The sequence below is a fragment of the Petaurus breviceps genome, unplaced genomic scaffold, assembly GCF_028583685.1.
Source record: "Petaurus breviceps papuanus isolate PSGF00001 unplaced genomic scaffold, PetGlider_PUasm1.0 689, whole genome shotgun sequence".
Taxonomy (NCBI): Eukaryota; Metazoa; Chordata; class Mammalia; order Diprotodontia; family Petauridae; genus Petaurus; species Petaurus breviceps.
Genome location: NW_027186458.1, coordinates 4,025,437 through 4,038,250, shown reverse-complemented (window position 1 = coordinate 4,038,250; position 12,814 = coordinate 4,025,437). Strand labels below are relative to the sequence as shown.

At 47.3% G+C, this 12,814-nt stretch overlaps 1 protein-coding gene across 1 annotated transcript in view; it reads right to left on the bottom strand.

Annotated features, from left to right (window-relative positions):
* The window catches only part of TRPC3 (transient receptor potential cation channel subfamily C member 3), a 92,278-nt gene extending 79,739 nt beyond the window's left edge, over window positions 1-12,539 (bottom strand). The window contains exon 1 of the mRNA XM_069104877.1: window positions 12,319-12,539. Coding sequence (XP_068960978.1) covers window positions 12,319-12,539 — 221 coding nt within the window. The remainder of the gene's footprint in view (window positions 1-12,318) is intronic.
* Between the last annotated feature and the right edge of the window lie 275 nt (window positions 12,540-12,814).

Genomic DNA, 12,814 nt, shown 5'->3' with positions numbered 1-12,814 from the left:
ACTTTTCAGTTTCATGTCCATGATTAACATTTTCTCCATCACTTTCTTAAGTCTAAATAATAAACAAAATAATAAACCAGCCCTGATCTGTATCATTTGTCATTTCTGAGGTACAAATGCTCACACTAAAAATGTAATAATCGGCTCTCCAGTGTGTTTGTGCTTCATACTCTAAGGATGAGGATTCATATCCTGGAGATGCCCCTTATTGCTATGTCCACTGGGACAAGTCACTTTCACTTCTCTGGTGTCTATTTCTGCATCGGGGTAGAATCAGATGTTCTCTATGATTCATTCCTTCCAGCTCTCAATCCTATGACATAGAGAATAAAGACCTTTTCAACTCTAATAGTCTATGAATCATATATAATGATGACTCCTCTGGCACCAAGGTGAAGATATTCACTTCAAGGATTTGTTAGCCGTGTGACCCTGGGTAAGTCACTCCACCTCTGTCTGACTCCGTTTTCTCATCCGTAAAATGGGGATAATAATAGCCCCCACCTCCCAGAGTTGTTGTGAGGATAAAATAAGACAACATATGTAAATCTTTGCAAATTTTAAAGAACTATATAAATGTTCATAATTATTACTATTGTTGTTAACAGTTTGGCTACTATACATCAATCACTGTTGTAGACACTGAAGATACAAAGACAGAAATGAAAGTCTATTTCTTCAAGAAACTTAGATTTTACTGAAGACACTTCTTCCCATCATATCATGTCGGTAATGATCTACTTCACCTACATTTAAAAAGTTGCTATATTATAATAATGATGAGCAATTATAGAGAATTTTAAGGTCTGCAAAGCACTTAACAAATCTTATCTCATTCTATTCTTGCAATAACCCTGAGAGGCAGGGGCTGTTATTGTCCCCATTTTACAGCTAAGGAAACTGAGGCAGGAAGAGGTTGACTTGCCCAGGGTCACACTGCCAGTAAGTATTTGAGGCTGGATCTGAACTCAGGTCTTTCTGACTCCTGGCCCACTGCTATACTATCCACTGTGCCACACAGCTGCCCCTAATAAACTTTCCTGTGCAAACTCTTATAAAATCCTCCTCAATCTAGCTGTTAGTTCCTCCAGCCAATTACCCTGGATTGATTTTGCATATTTTTCATGCCCGGTTACATGCTTTTGGCAATACCCACAAAGGACAGTGATGCAAGTGACTTATGACAAAGGACTGATCTGCCGGATAGGTGGTTTACCCAGATTCCCTGGGGTCAAGGGGTTTCTTTTAGCCCTGACCTTGAAGGATTTTGTGAGAAGACAGAAGGAACTATCACAAACAGGAAGAAGGGAAGCCACCATGGCCTGTGATAGAAGAAAAGTCATGTTGAATTTCAAACTGGAAGATAGCGAACCCTTGCCTGTTTTTCACTTCAGGTAAACCTGCGTCATAGGATCACAGCCTCGCAGAGCTGGAAGGTACCTCAGAAGCCATCTGATTTGTTCCCCTTATTTTACAGAGAAGCACACTGAGGCTCTGGAAGATTAAGTGATTTGCCCAAGGTCACACAGGTATTAAGTGTCAAAGTCGGGATTTGAATTCAGTTCCCTGGACTCCAGAGCCCATGAGTGTTCTAACTATGCTCCCTCCCTGACCTAGTCAATCCCTTTACTTCTGGGTCCCTTTCTCCCAGTTTGACTCTTTGGAGAGAGCCCCTGGCAAATGTTCACTTTCACTACTAATCCTTTACAATACAATAAACTTGTTAGCCAACAAATCCCAGCTGTTTGTTGTATTTTACTTTATACAAAGAGGTATAGTTAAGAGAGAAGAGTGAAGATTTCCCCTGTTCAGGGACCCAATTTTCTGCCCAGCAAACCTGTCTAGGATCTCAGAAGAGGCATTTTACTCTTAAATTCCACAGGGGTATTTGAGACCAAAGATATCCATGTCCCTGTTTTCATTCCCTTTTTGTGAAAGAAATCAGACAAGCAGAGAGTGCCAGGCTGCTCCTTGATGCTCGCACTCTGAAGGAGTTAGTGTGGCTTGTCTCTTCACTGGGTACCCTAAGGAACTTCACAAGAAACCTAACCTTAGTGTGGATTCGAGGGCACAAAATTCACCCTGGAGTGGAGCCAGAAGGCTTCACATGAGCCCATTCCACTGGCCAATTGACACCACCATGGCAAGCCAATGCCTAAGCTTGCTCACAAGTTCTCCCCGAGGAACTCTCCTGGGTACATGTCTCTCTCTTCAGATGGAAGGGAAGCTCCTTGAAGCCAAGAACTGCTTCATTATTTTTGTGTCTTTGTATTCCCAACAACTAGCTCAGTGTGAGGCATACAGTAGGTGCATAATAAATGCTTGTTGCCAGAGCGATCTTATTTCAGATATGCTTTCCACGAGAATGCCATAGGCTTGAGCTTCAATTTGGTACTTCTCCTTAGGTGAATTTATGAAGAAAGGGGTAAGTTGTAGTTGTACCTTTGACTTGAATAGAGGAGAAAGTATTTCCGTAAGTTGCGGCTATCACAGAATTTCAGAGTTGAAAGGTGATTTAGCCATCAGAGCTGACAAAAATCTAACATCTGGATTGCAAATAGCCATGCAGTCTTTGCTTGGAAGCTCTCCAGGAAAGGGGAGCTCACTACTGCCCAAATCCTCTCCTTAGACCCGATGTGTGTTCTCGTAATCTCAAGCCAAAATTGGCTTTGCCCCTTCTAGGCACTGCTCCTCATTGTGCCTGTGGGGCTGTAATGTAATTGCCAAGGAAAGGCAAATTCCCAAGGTTCAGAATACCAGCATAGGGGCTCTCCATTTTATTCAGTGACAAACCAAGAACAGAGAAGGTCAAAACATGACATCATTCAAAATACAGCATTTACTAAGCGTGATTAAATAATCTCCAAGTACTACCCCACCCCAGGACCTTCCAATCATTCAATCAATTACAAAGTCCCTGTTCTAAATACTACTCCACCCCTAGGCTGTACCTTCATTTAGTCCACCACAAAGCCCCTCTTCTCAAATGGAGATTAGTTTCCAAACATAAGTAAAGTACATTCATTTGTTCAACCACAGAACACAAAAAGGTCAAAAGTTCCCCACCCCTGGATCACAATTGAATCTACCCCAGAGTTACATCAAGTTTAAACACAGCCCTTAATACCCAAATGAAGGTCTTTTCTTCACCTTGACAGGAGGCAAGTTCTCAGCAATCTTAGTTCCTGGGGAGACAAGGCTTAGCAAGGCCATAAGATACATTGCCAATCCCTTCATGAATTTATCCTCTGTCTGTAGAACAGTCCTAGAACCCCTGAACACATTAGCAAAGCCCTCTCCCAGGATTTCTGTAAACATACAACAAGAAAATCCTTCTTCAGGGCTTCTGAACCAACAGAAAGGCTCCCAGACCCCTGCAACAACAGCACTGTCCTTCACTAGTGGACAGTATTCACTCTGTCTGCAGGACAGTCTCAGGGCTTCTTAGTGAACAGCCAGGTTCCAGAACTTCTTCAACAAAAGGACTGTCTTTCACCAGTGGACAAATCTGGCAAAATAACATCAAAACAGACAGACAAAGTACCAGCAAAACAGCCATGTCTCCTCAGTCCTTGGCAGCTCAGGGGGCAGGTCTCAAAAGTCCAGGGCAATTCAAAGCGGCCACCAGCAATTCTCTTAGTCTCTCTCTCTCCACGAGGTGCTGCTTCCAAAAAGATCTTCCTCCTCTCTCTTGTCTCTCCAAATCTACGTCACCAGCTCCTCCCAGTTCAGGACTTTCTTTTCACATCAACAAGTCCATCCCACAGGTGGGATTAACAAGCTCTGGGTCTTAACACAATCAATTTGAAAACCAAGCCAATACAGGGGAATCTTTAATTGCCATTACTATCACAGGGGCCAAGGGCAACGATTAAAACCCTTTTCCACATTCCAGGGCTCCAAATTGTTAAAGGCAGCTCTCAGGGCCTCCCTCTATCATCTCTTCTACATTCCCAGAGGTTCTTTAACTACTCTCCATCCTGGATGCTCTCCTCTGAATGTTCCAGATGTTCCTAAAATATGCTTCCCAGAATGGAATATAGCAGCCAGGCATGGTCTAATCAGGGCAGAGGGAATACTTGTAATGTATAACTTACTTTTAATATTCATTTATAATAAATGATCAATATCTCCTAGGAGGATTTGCATCATTTCCAAAATAATAACAATATTAATAATAACAGCTAATATTCATATAGTGCTTACTATGTGCCAGGCACTTACAGTGAGAAGTCCTTTACAAATATTGTCTTGTTTGATTCTCACCACAACCCTGGAGATAGGTGCTATGATTATTCCCATTCTACAGTGGAGCAAACAGAGGCTAAGTTGCTTGTCCAGGGTCACACAGCTAGTGAGACTGGATTTGAACTCAGGTCTTTCTAATACTAGACCTAGCTCTCTATTACTTCACCACCTACCTAATTAGAATAATTAAAATGATTATGTTCAATGCACTGTTAAAAAAGAAAAAAGAAAAATGCCACTCAAACATAAAAATTCTTCTGCAATGACAAGTTTAAGATGATAAAAGGATCTAAATAAAGAACTGCATTGTACTGCTTTTGAAGAGCAGACCATAATAGCAAAAAAAAAAAAAATCATCAGGAAAGCGGGTGCCAATCATTTGGGGAATGGCTGAATAAATTATAGCATATGAATGGAATGGAATAAGTTACTGCACAGTTGTTGTTCAGTCGAGTCTGACTCTTCATGACCCCATTTGGGGTTTTCTTGGCAGAGATACTACAGCAACTTGCCATTTCTTTCTCCAGCTCCTTTTACAGATGAGGAAACTGAGGCAAACAGGGTTAAGTGACTTGCCCAGGGTCACACAGTGAATAAGTGCCTGAGTCTGGATAAGAAACCACAAATATGAGAATTTGGATCAACATAGGAAGACCTATATGATACGGAAAAGTTGAATTGGGGTAATACATAGGCAATGATTACAGTTGGTGGCACAGTAGCTTGACCTTCCATATCTGGGGCAATGCCATCACAGGCTGATGCTTTGACTCTTGGGTGAATTGTATTTAAGTGAGGGAGAGCTGCCCAGCATCATCCTCAGACTCTCTTCCAGAGTCATTAAAGTTCAAGGGCAGGCCAAAAGTCAGGATGACCATCTATGGCCCGTATACAGGGAATAGCCATGGTGCCTTCAATGTGTGGGCAAGCTCTGAGAGCTGCACAGCTCCTGCTTCAGTCACCTTCTAGGCTATTGGAACACATTGTTCTCCTTCACCCATTCCTTCAGGGGAAGCCTTACATGTTTCCAGTAAACATTCCCCTAACTCCCTCAGGGTCTGAGGCCTGTTGGGTTACCTTGGACCTAGTTTAGCTCATCTGCTGAGATGTGACCGTTGCTCACGCTACAGCTTCTTGGAGCCACAGGTGAGAGTTGGGGGTCAGGTGGACACCAAACGTGAATGAGCAGCCCTGAAAAGGGCTCAGCCACCCTCACACCAGAGGTGCCAATCCTCCTTGAACACCTCTATACTCCAGACATCATAGATAAAGCACTGAGGAAAACATGAGTTCAAATCCTGCCTCAGACACTTAGTAGCTGTGTGACCCTAGGCAAGTCACTTAATCTCTGCCTCCACTTGGAATAGTGGACAGAGAACCAGCATTAAATCTAGGAAAATGTGGGTTAGAGTCCCCCACCTCCGACATGAACTGACCCCGGGCCAGGAACTTCTCAATGCCCTAGGCCACTCTCTAGGACTCTTAGGTGCAAAGAAGGTGACGTCCAGAGTTGGTGGAGAGAGTGTCTTCCTCTAGAAGTTCTACATCCTAAAAGAACCAGTTCTGATCCCTATCCTTAAAATGAGAACCACAGTAGCACCTGCCTCCCAGTGATGTCCTGAGGATTGAACAAGATACTTGTCAAGTACTTGGCAAATTTACAGTGTGTCGATGCTGCTACGATGACAAAGGAGCCTCTCTGATGAGTTGAAATGAACAATTTCCGTTTTAGAGAACAGGTGATGAAGCCATCTGCCCTCGTCTCAGGAGAAGGCAGGGGGCTATGGGTGGGGAATCCTACAGGCACTGTGGTGTGTATTCACTGTAGCCCTGCCTTTTGCTTAATCATTTTGCTTAGTTACAAGAGCATGTTCAGGGAGTCTGGTACATCAGGAGATGGTCATGGTCTGAGGTATCAAAAGGTTTCCCAAAATTTTTAAAAATAATAAACCACAAACTCTCTGTTAAATAACTAAACAATGGATACAGTAAAACCAAACAGCCTGCCTGCATCAAGGACCAATTCTCGCGGAGAGAGGAGCCTTCGGTAAGCTACCTTCCCTCTCTATGCACCACTTTTCTCATTTGTCCAGGGCTGGCTGACAATGGAGCCTGCTTTAAAGGAGCAATGCTTAAGCTAATTAATTAGTATAGGTTAATGAGGATAAGCTATTGCTCTCTTGACTAACTCTCTGGCACAGATGGTGTGCACATGCACACTTAGATTGAAAGTTAAACCCACAAGACCGTCATTTCTGCCACCTTCCTTCTCGTGCTTAGCTGTGCTAAAGGAGAGGCCATTGAACAAATCAGCAAGTTCTCTACAATAACTGCAGATGGGCTTTCCTTAAAGGGTCACCAGGAGAACGACTGCCTGAGGATTTTAGGTGTTTGGTTTCACTTCTGCTGAGGTCTTCTTCAGCCCCTCAGTGTGGTGCAGAAGTGATCTTGAGTGACCGCAAGGTCCCACCGAGCTGGAGAAGCTTTGGCTAACAGTCAGAATCGACAGAATCTGCCAGCCAAGGACACCTCAGCAGCATAGCAGAGCGGAGTGGATGCCGGATTCTAACTCAGACCCTCAGTTCAAGTCCTGGCTTTGGCCCTGAGCAAGTTAACTGATTCATCCGGATGTCAGTTTTCCCTTCTGAACTGTTGTGGCCCCGTCTGGGGTTTCCTTGGCAAAGATCCTGGAGTGGTTTGCCATTTCCTCCTCCAGCTCATTTTACAGATGAGGAAACTGAGGCAAACAGGATGAAGTGACTTGCCCAGGGTCACACAGCTAGTGTGTCTGACGTTGGATTTGAACTCAGGTCTTCCTCACTCCAGACCTCATGCTCTGTCCACCTAGTGATACCCTTTCAGCTCTAGAACTCTGATGCCAGGAGAAGCATCTCAATCACAGGCTGTCTACCAAGGAAAGGCATTTTTTTCCTACTACAGCTTAGAATGTTGTCCTAAAGGGTTGCAAAGACATATCTGTGAAGAGGTTGGAGAACTGCTGCATTTATTAATTCATGAATTGTGACTAACAGCGCCCTTTTCTTTACAAGCATTAGGGCTTGGTTTGCTAAAGAGAACACTTAAGGAAGGCTAGGTTTCATTCAAACAGTCGGCTGAGCCATAGAGCTCAGCACTGAGCATGGCCAGGATGACACGTCACTGTCCCTCTGTTGGGCTGGTTCAGTGCGGCCCAACGTATAGGACCCTGGACTTGGAATCAGGACGACTTGGCTGCAGACCCTCGCTCAGATTACCACGTGGTGCTAGACAAGGCCACTGATGTCTGTGCTTCGACTTCCCTATCTGTAAAATGAGAGGTTGGACTTAGCCTCTAAAGCACCTCCCAGCTCTAAGCTTATGATGCCATGATAATGTCACCAGAGTACATCAGGTAATCCAGCAAGTAAATAACCAGCCCAAAGGTACTGGGCATGGATTGTGTGTCTTGATCATTCAAGAAAATGTTCCTGGACAAACTGCAACACTCTCTCCAGGATCTTAGTCAAATTTCAGAATGGAACATTCTATTCTTTGTGCCTAAAATGCACCCCTGTGATTTGTGTCCCCAAGTTAAGAGGTCCCAGAAGTGGATCCAGATCCAGCCCTTCCTACAGGGCCTCTTTTACCCCCTCTGTGCCTTGTTATGTTCTTCTGCAAAATGGGCATCACAACATTACAAGAGAGCCCTCATGGTATGGCAAAAAATGGTGCAGACTCAGGAGTCAAAAAATTGAATTCAAATTCTACCCGACCACCGAGTAGCTGTGTGAGACCTTGGGTGGGGGGTGGGGCAGGGAGAGTGGGACATTTCTCCTTCGTGTGTACAATGAAGGAAGTTGGATTATGTGGCCTACAAGGTCCCTTCCAGCTGCTCACCTCAGTCGGCTACTGGGAGAACAGTGGTTTGTAAGCCTTAGAGGCTAATGAGAACCTACCTAAGAGAGTGGTTGCTGTTTCAGTGTCCATGGTCCTGTACGTGAGTCTGCATTTGACTACAGAGGACCTAAATTCAGGGGCTGGTGAAAAGGCAAACCTCCCTACCTGAAGAGATTTTGCCACTTGAAGTAAAAGGGCCATCTCCATATGCCTCCCCTCTCTCTCCCACCCCACTACCTTGCCTTGCTTTCCTCACCAGCAGAAGGCACTGCTCTTAAACTATATAGCTATATAACCAAGAAGCAGCACCATATAGTGAAAAGCTGGCTGACCTGGAATGCACAAGACCTGCATTCAAATTCTGCCATGACCACAGTCCAGCTGTGTGACCATGGGCAGGCCATTCAGCCTCTCTGAATTTCTATTTCCTTATCTTCAAATCAGAGTTAAAATTAACCACAGGATTGACAGGCTTGTTGTAGGAATCCAAGGAAACAATATGAATCAACAGTTCTTTGCAAGTAATAAGATGGGAGATAGCTACACAGATTGGAAAGAACATAGATTTGGATCAAAATTATCAACAAACATTTATGAAAAGCCTATGTGCCAAACACTTTCTTGGGTGCTGGGAGTAGAAACACAATGAATGAAACAATCCCTACTCTCAGGAACTCGCTCCGAGTCTTTAACTCTGCCACCCACGCCCTGTGAGACCTAGGACAAGTTATCTCCCCTCTTTGTAACTCAGTTTCCCAATCCATAAAATCAAGGGGTTGGCTAGCTCTGCCTAAAGTCCCTTCAAGCTCCAGATCTTTGATCTCATGAATGTTGGTTATTATTTATAAGCACACATATCCTCCATGCTAGCTATAAAGGTCTGAGAAAAATATTCTGCCTACCCTTTAGACTATTGTTCAGTTGTTTCAGTTCTGTTCAAATCTTTGTGATCCCATATGGGTTGGGTTTTGTTCTTTTGTTTGTTATGTGCTTTGTTTTTGTTTCAGCAAAGATATTGGAATAATTTGCTATTTCTTTCTCCAGCTCATTTTACAGGTGAGGAAACTGAGGCAAACAGATGAAGTGACTTGCCCAGGGGCACACCACCAGGAAGTGTCTGAGGTTGGATTTGACTCCAGTACTCCTGACTCCAGGCCCAGCAGGTCTATCCACTGAGCCAACTAGTTTCCTCTACCTAGTAGACTGGTCTGTATGAAACAACCAAATTGCTTGCCTCAGAGGTTTTCACTGACCCAAAACTTTAGAAAGCAATATGAACCTTTTTCCTCATGTCCTACTTCTTCACGCCAGAGTCTTCAGGTGTCCTCTTTAAGCTGTATTTTGTGTTTAAAGAATGTGCCCAGACTCAAATATTGGAGCAAGTTATATGTATTTGTATATGTATCTATATCTATCTATCTGTCCGTCTGTCTAAACAATTTGGCAGAAGGGTGAACAGTTTTCACCTTGCCATTCAGGAGGGATGTTGCTGTGTATAGACTGGAAGGTATACGCACCATCCTCACAGAATCACAAAATGTTAGAACTAGAAGCTGCAGGGATGTCCGAGATCATTTTGTCATTGTACAGATGAGGACACTAAATGAAAGGACATGTTCAAGGTCACATACCTAGTAAGGATCAGACTGCATTCTAATTCTCTGAAGAACAGCTATAGGGAAAGAGCCTTGAATGTGACAGCAGGGTACCTGGCTTGGGAGCCTGCTTCTGCTTCTACTCTGCCTGTGACCTTTCTCCAAGTTTCTCTCAGTTAATTAAGATTTGGAGCTGAAAGGGATCCCCGAGGGCACCCAGTCTACCCTCATTTTTTTAAATGTTTTTTTTAAATTTTAATATTTAATTCCCCCCAATTACATATAAAAACCTTTTTTTTTGCCCCCCTCATTTTAACTAAGGTCTGGAGAGATGAAGGGATTTGCCCAAGGTCCGAAGGTCAGTAATTAGCAAACAGATTTGAATCTGGGCCCTTTAACCCAAATCCAGAATTCTTTCGGTAACAAAGTAGGACAGGGGGTCTTAATCTTGTTTGTGTGTCATAGACACCTTTGACAGCCTGGAGAAGCCTATGAGCCTCTTCTAAGAATAATATTCTTAAGTGTATAAGGTGAAATACACAAGATTACAAAAGGAAGCCATACTATCAAAAACCAGGTTAAGAGTTCCTGGAGATGAACTGTAAGGTCCCTTTGGATTCATTTTCCGGCCCTAAGACTCCAGGCCCAGGGCGCCCTTCACTTTCCCAGGCTGCCTCCCTCACCTCCAAAGCCCATCTCCGATTCAGTCGCGATTAATAGGCACTCCATACACTAACACGGACGAAGCTCCGTGAAAAAGGACCACTCTTGTCTATTTTTAACAAGCCTGGTACACACTGAAACGAACCGACAGGATCTTGCTGGGGAAGGTGGGATCGTGGTAAAGAGGGTCTTCCAATTTAAGACCATGGCTCTTCGAGTCAGGGATGAGATTCCCTGGGGTCGGGTTGGCTCGTGCCTCCCTGCAGAAGAGACGCGGGGGGTGCCAAAGGGCTCTGTGGACCCGCTGGTCACCAGACCCCTTCGCACTCCTCCCTGTCTAGGGTTACTTGTTTCTCCAGCAAATCCCTTAAACCGAGCTGGGGCCGAAATACAGCTTCTGGAACTAGCCACCCAAATTACATGGCCCCTCTGCCCACCTTCCCAGAGGGTCATCAGGCACCCTAGGCTACGAGGTTGATACATATGTACCTATCCTGAGATGAGACCTGAGACCTCGGCTAGAGTCGCTGTCCTTCCCCGCCATGTGGCTCCCCTCGAAAGACGGAGCAGATGAGATGGCCACCGAGCCCTCACCACCACAGTCAGTTCCGGACAGCCCCTCTCCCCACTCCAGTCCCAGATCTAACTGCCTCTAGCATCTCTCCTCCCCTTCGCTAAACCAGACCAACAAAATTCCCCATCTCTTGCCAAGCCACCACTACCACCGAGGCTCCCCTGCCCCGGGATGAGAAAGCCTTCTTTCCCGAGTTGGGGCCAAAGGGACGGGGCTCGCTGCGGCCAGTGAGTAGGGAAGGACCCAGGCCTCCCGTGTGTAGCCTGCCTGCCCGCTCCACGAGCTCGGGGTGGTTTGGCCCGAGAGGGCGTCTATTGGATCAGGTGTTCATCGGGCAGCAGGTTCCTCCCTGCGCACTCCGGGTGCTCAGGGGATCTGGTTCTAGGAGCCCGTTCCTGCCTTTCATTGTCTCTGCCCGCCTGTCCGCCTGCCCGCGGGGCACCTCCTCCGGCCGGCCTGCCCCGCCCGCCTTCCAGGTTATCCCAGTCGGCCGACCTGGCCTGGCTGATTTCTGCCTTACTGTGTGCCTGTCTGCTGATGGCCTCTCCTTTCTTCCTGCCTATTTATCCTCCAATCCACCACTGTCGGCCCTTCGATTTTCTACCTCTACCTGTCTGCCCAGCTGCTGGCTCTCTGTCTTCCTGCCTGTCACTGTCAGCTTAATCTGCTGTCGGTCAGCCTCTCCGCCTGCCTGGCAGCTCGCCTTCTGTTTTCTGCCTGCCTAGCTTCCTGCCTGTCTTCCTAGAGATTTCCCTGCCTGTCTGTGTCTGCCTGCCGCCGGGTCTGGTTCTATCCATGGCTTAGCCTACCCTCCTGCCGTCCTGCCTGTGTTTTGGCCTCTGTCTGTCCATGCGTTTAACTGACTAACCTAATGGTCTTCCTGCCTATCTGTCTCTCTGCCAGTCTACCACCTATCTCTCTGTCTCTGTCTCTCTCTGTCTCTGTCTTTCTCTCTCTGTGTTTCTCTGCCTCTCTCTCCCCCTTCCCTCTCCCCCCACCCCGTCCCCGCCCCGGTCTTTCAGTCTACCTGCCCTTCCGCCTGACACTATTTTCCTGACAGCCTGTCTGCCAACTTGCCTGTGTACCCTCTGTGACCCTGGAGCGCCGGTCCCCCCTTACAGTCTTTATACCTCGTAGGCAGCATCTGGGGGCGCCATCGGCGGGCCTCTGGGCCGGCAGAAAAGTTGCTCTGAGTTTCCCTCGAGCCGTTTGACTGAGGGGTCAGCCCCGCGGCTGGGGGCTCAAAGACCCAACTTTGCACTCCAAATGCGCTACCTGCCCCGCTTCCCCCGCCCCCCAGTCCTCCTCCCCGATCTCTCCAAGCCTACCCCCAGCGTGCCGGCGCTTGGAGATCGTACTCACAGGCTGCTGCCCAGTGGGGAGCGAGGCAGCTCTCCGCCGGGCGGCTCGGCGGGACTCTCCCCGTAGCCGAGAGGGGGCGGCGGTTCCAGCCCCCCATTGACGCCCCTCCAGCCCCAGCGACCCCCGCGCTGCGGTTGTAGCTGCTGCTCCTCGTCCTCCAGAGCCGGGAAGGTCACTCTCCCCCTCGCCGGCTCTTTCCACTTCCTGCCCTTGGTGGACATCGCGGCGGGCCGGCCAGGGGTGGGGTGGCCCTCCGGCTGGGGCTCAGCTCAGAGCTGGGGAGGGCTGCCCGCTTCGGCCCCCGCAGCCCCAGCCAACGCCTCGCTCCGCCCCGGCCCCCACCTCGCGTCCCGCTGCCCGGGAGGCGGCCCCAGGCGGGAGTCCGGCGAGGCCCGGCAGGGCAGGGCCCGCGGCTCAGCCGCTGGAGGGGAAAGAAAGCCCGGCCCGAGTCCAGCTCGCGCCGCCTCTGCGCCCGCACCATCCAACCCGCCCTGGA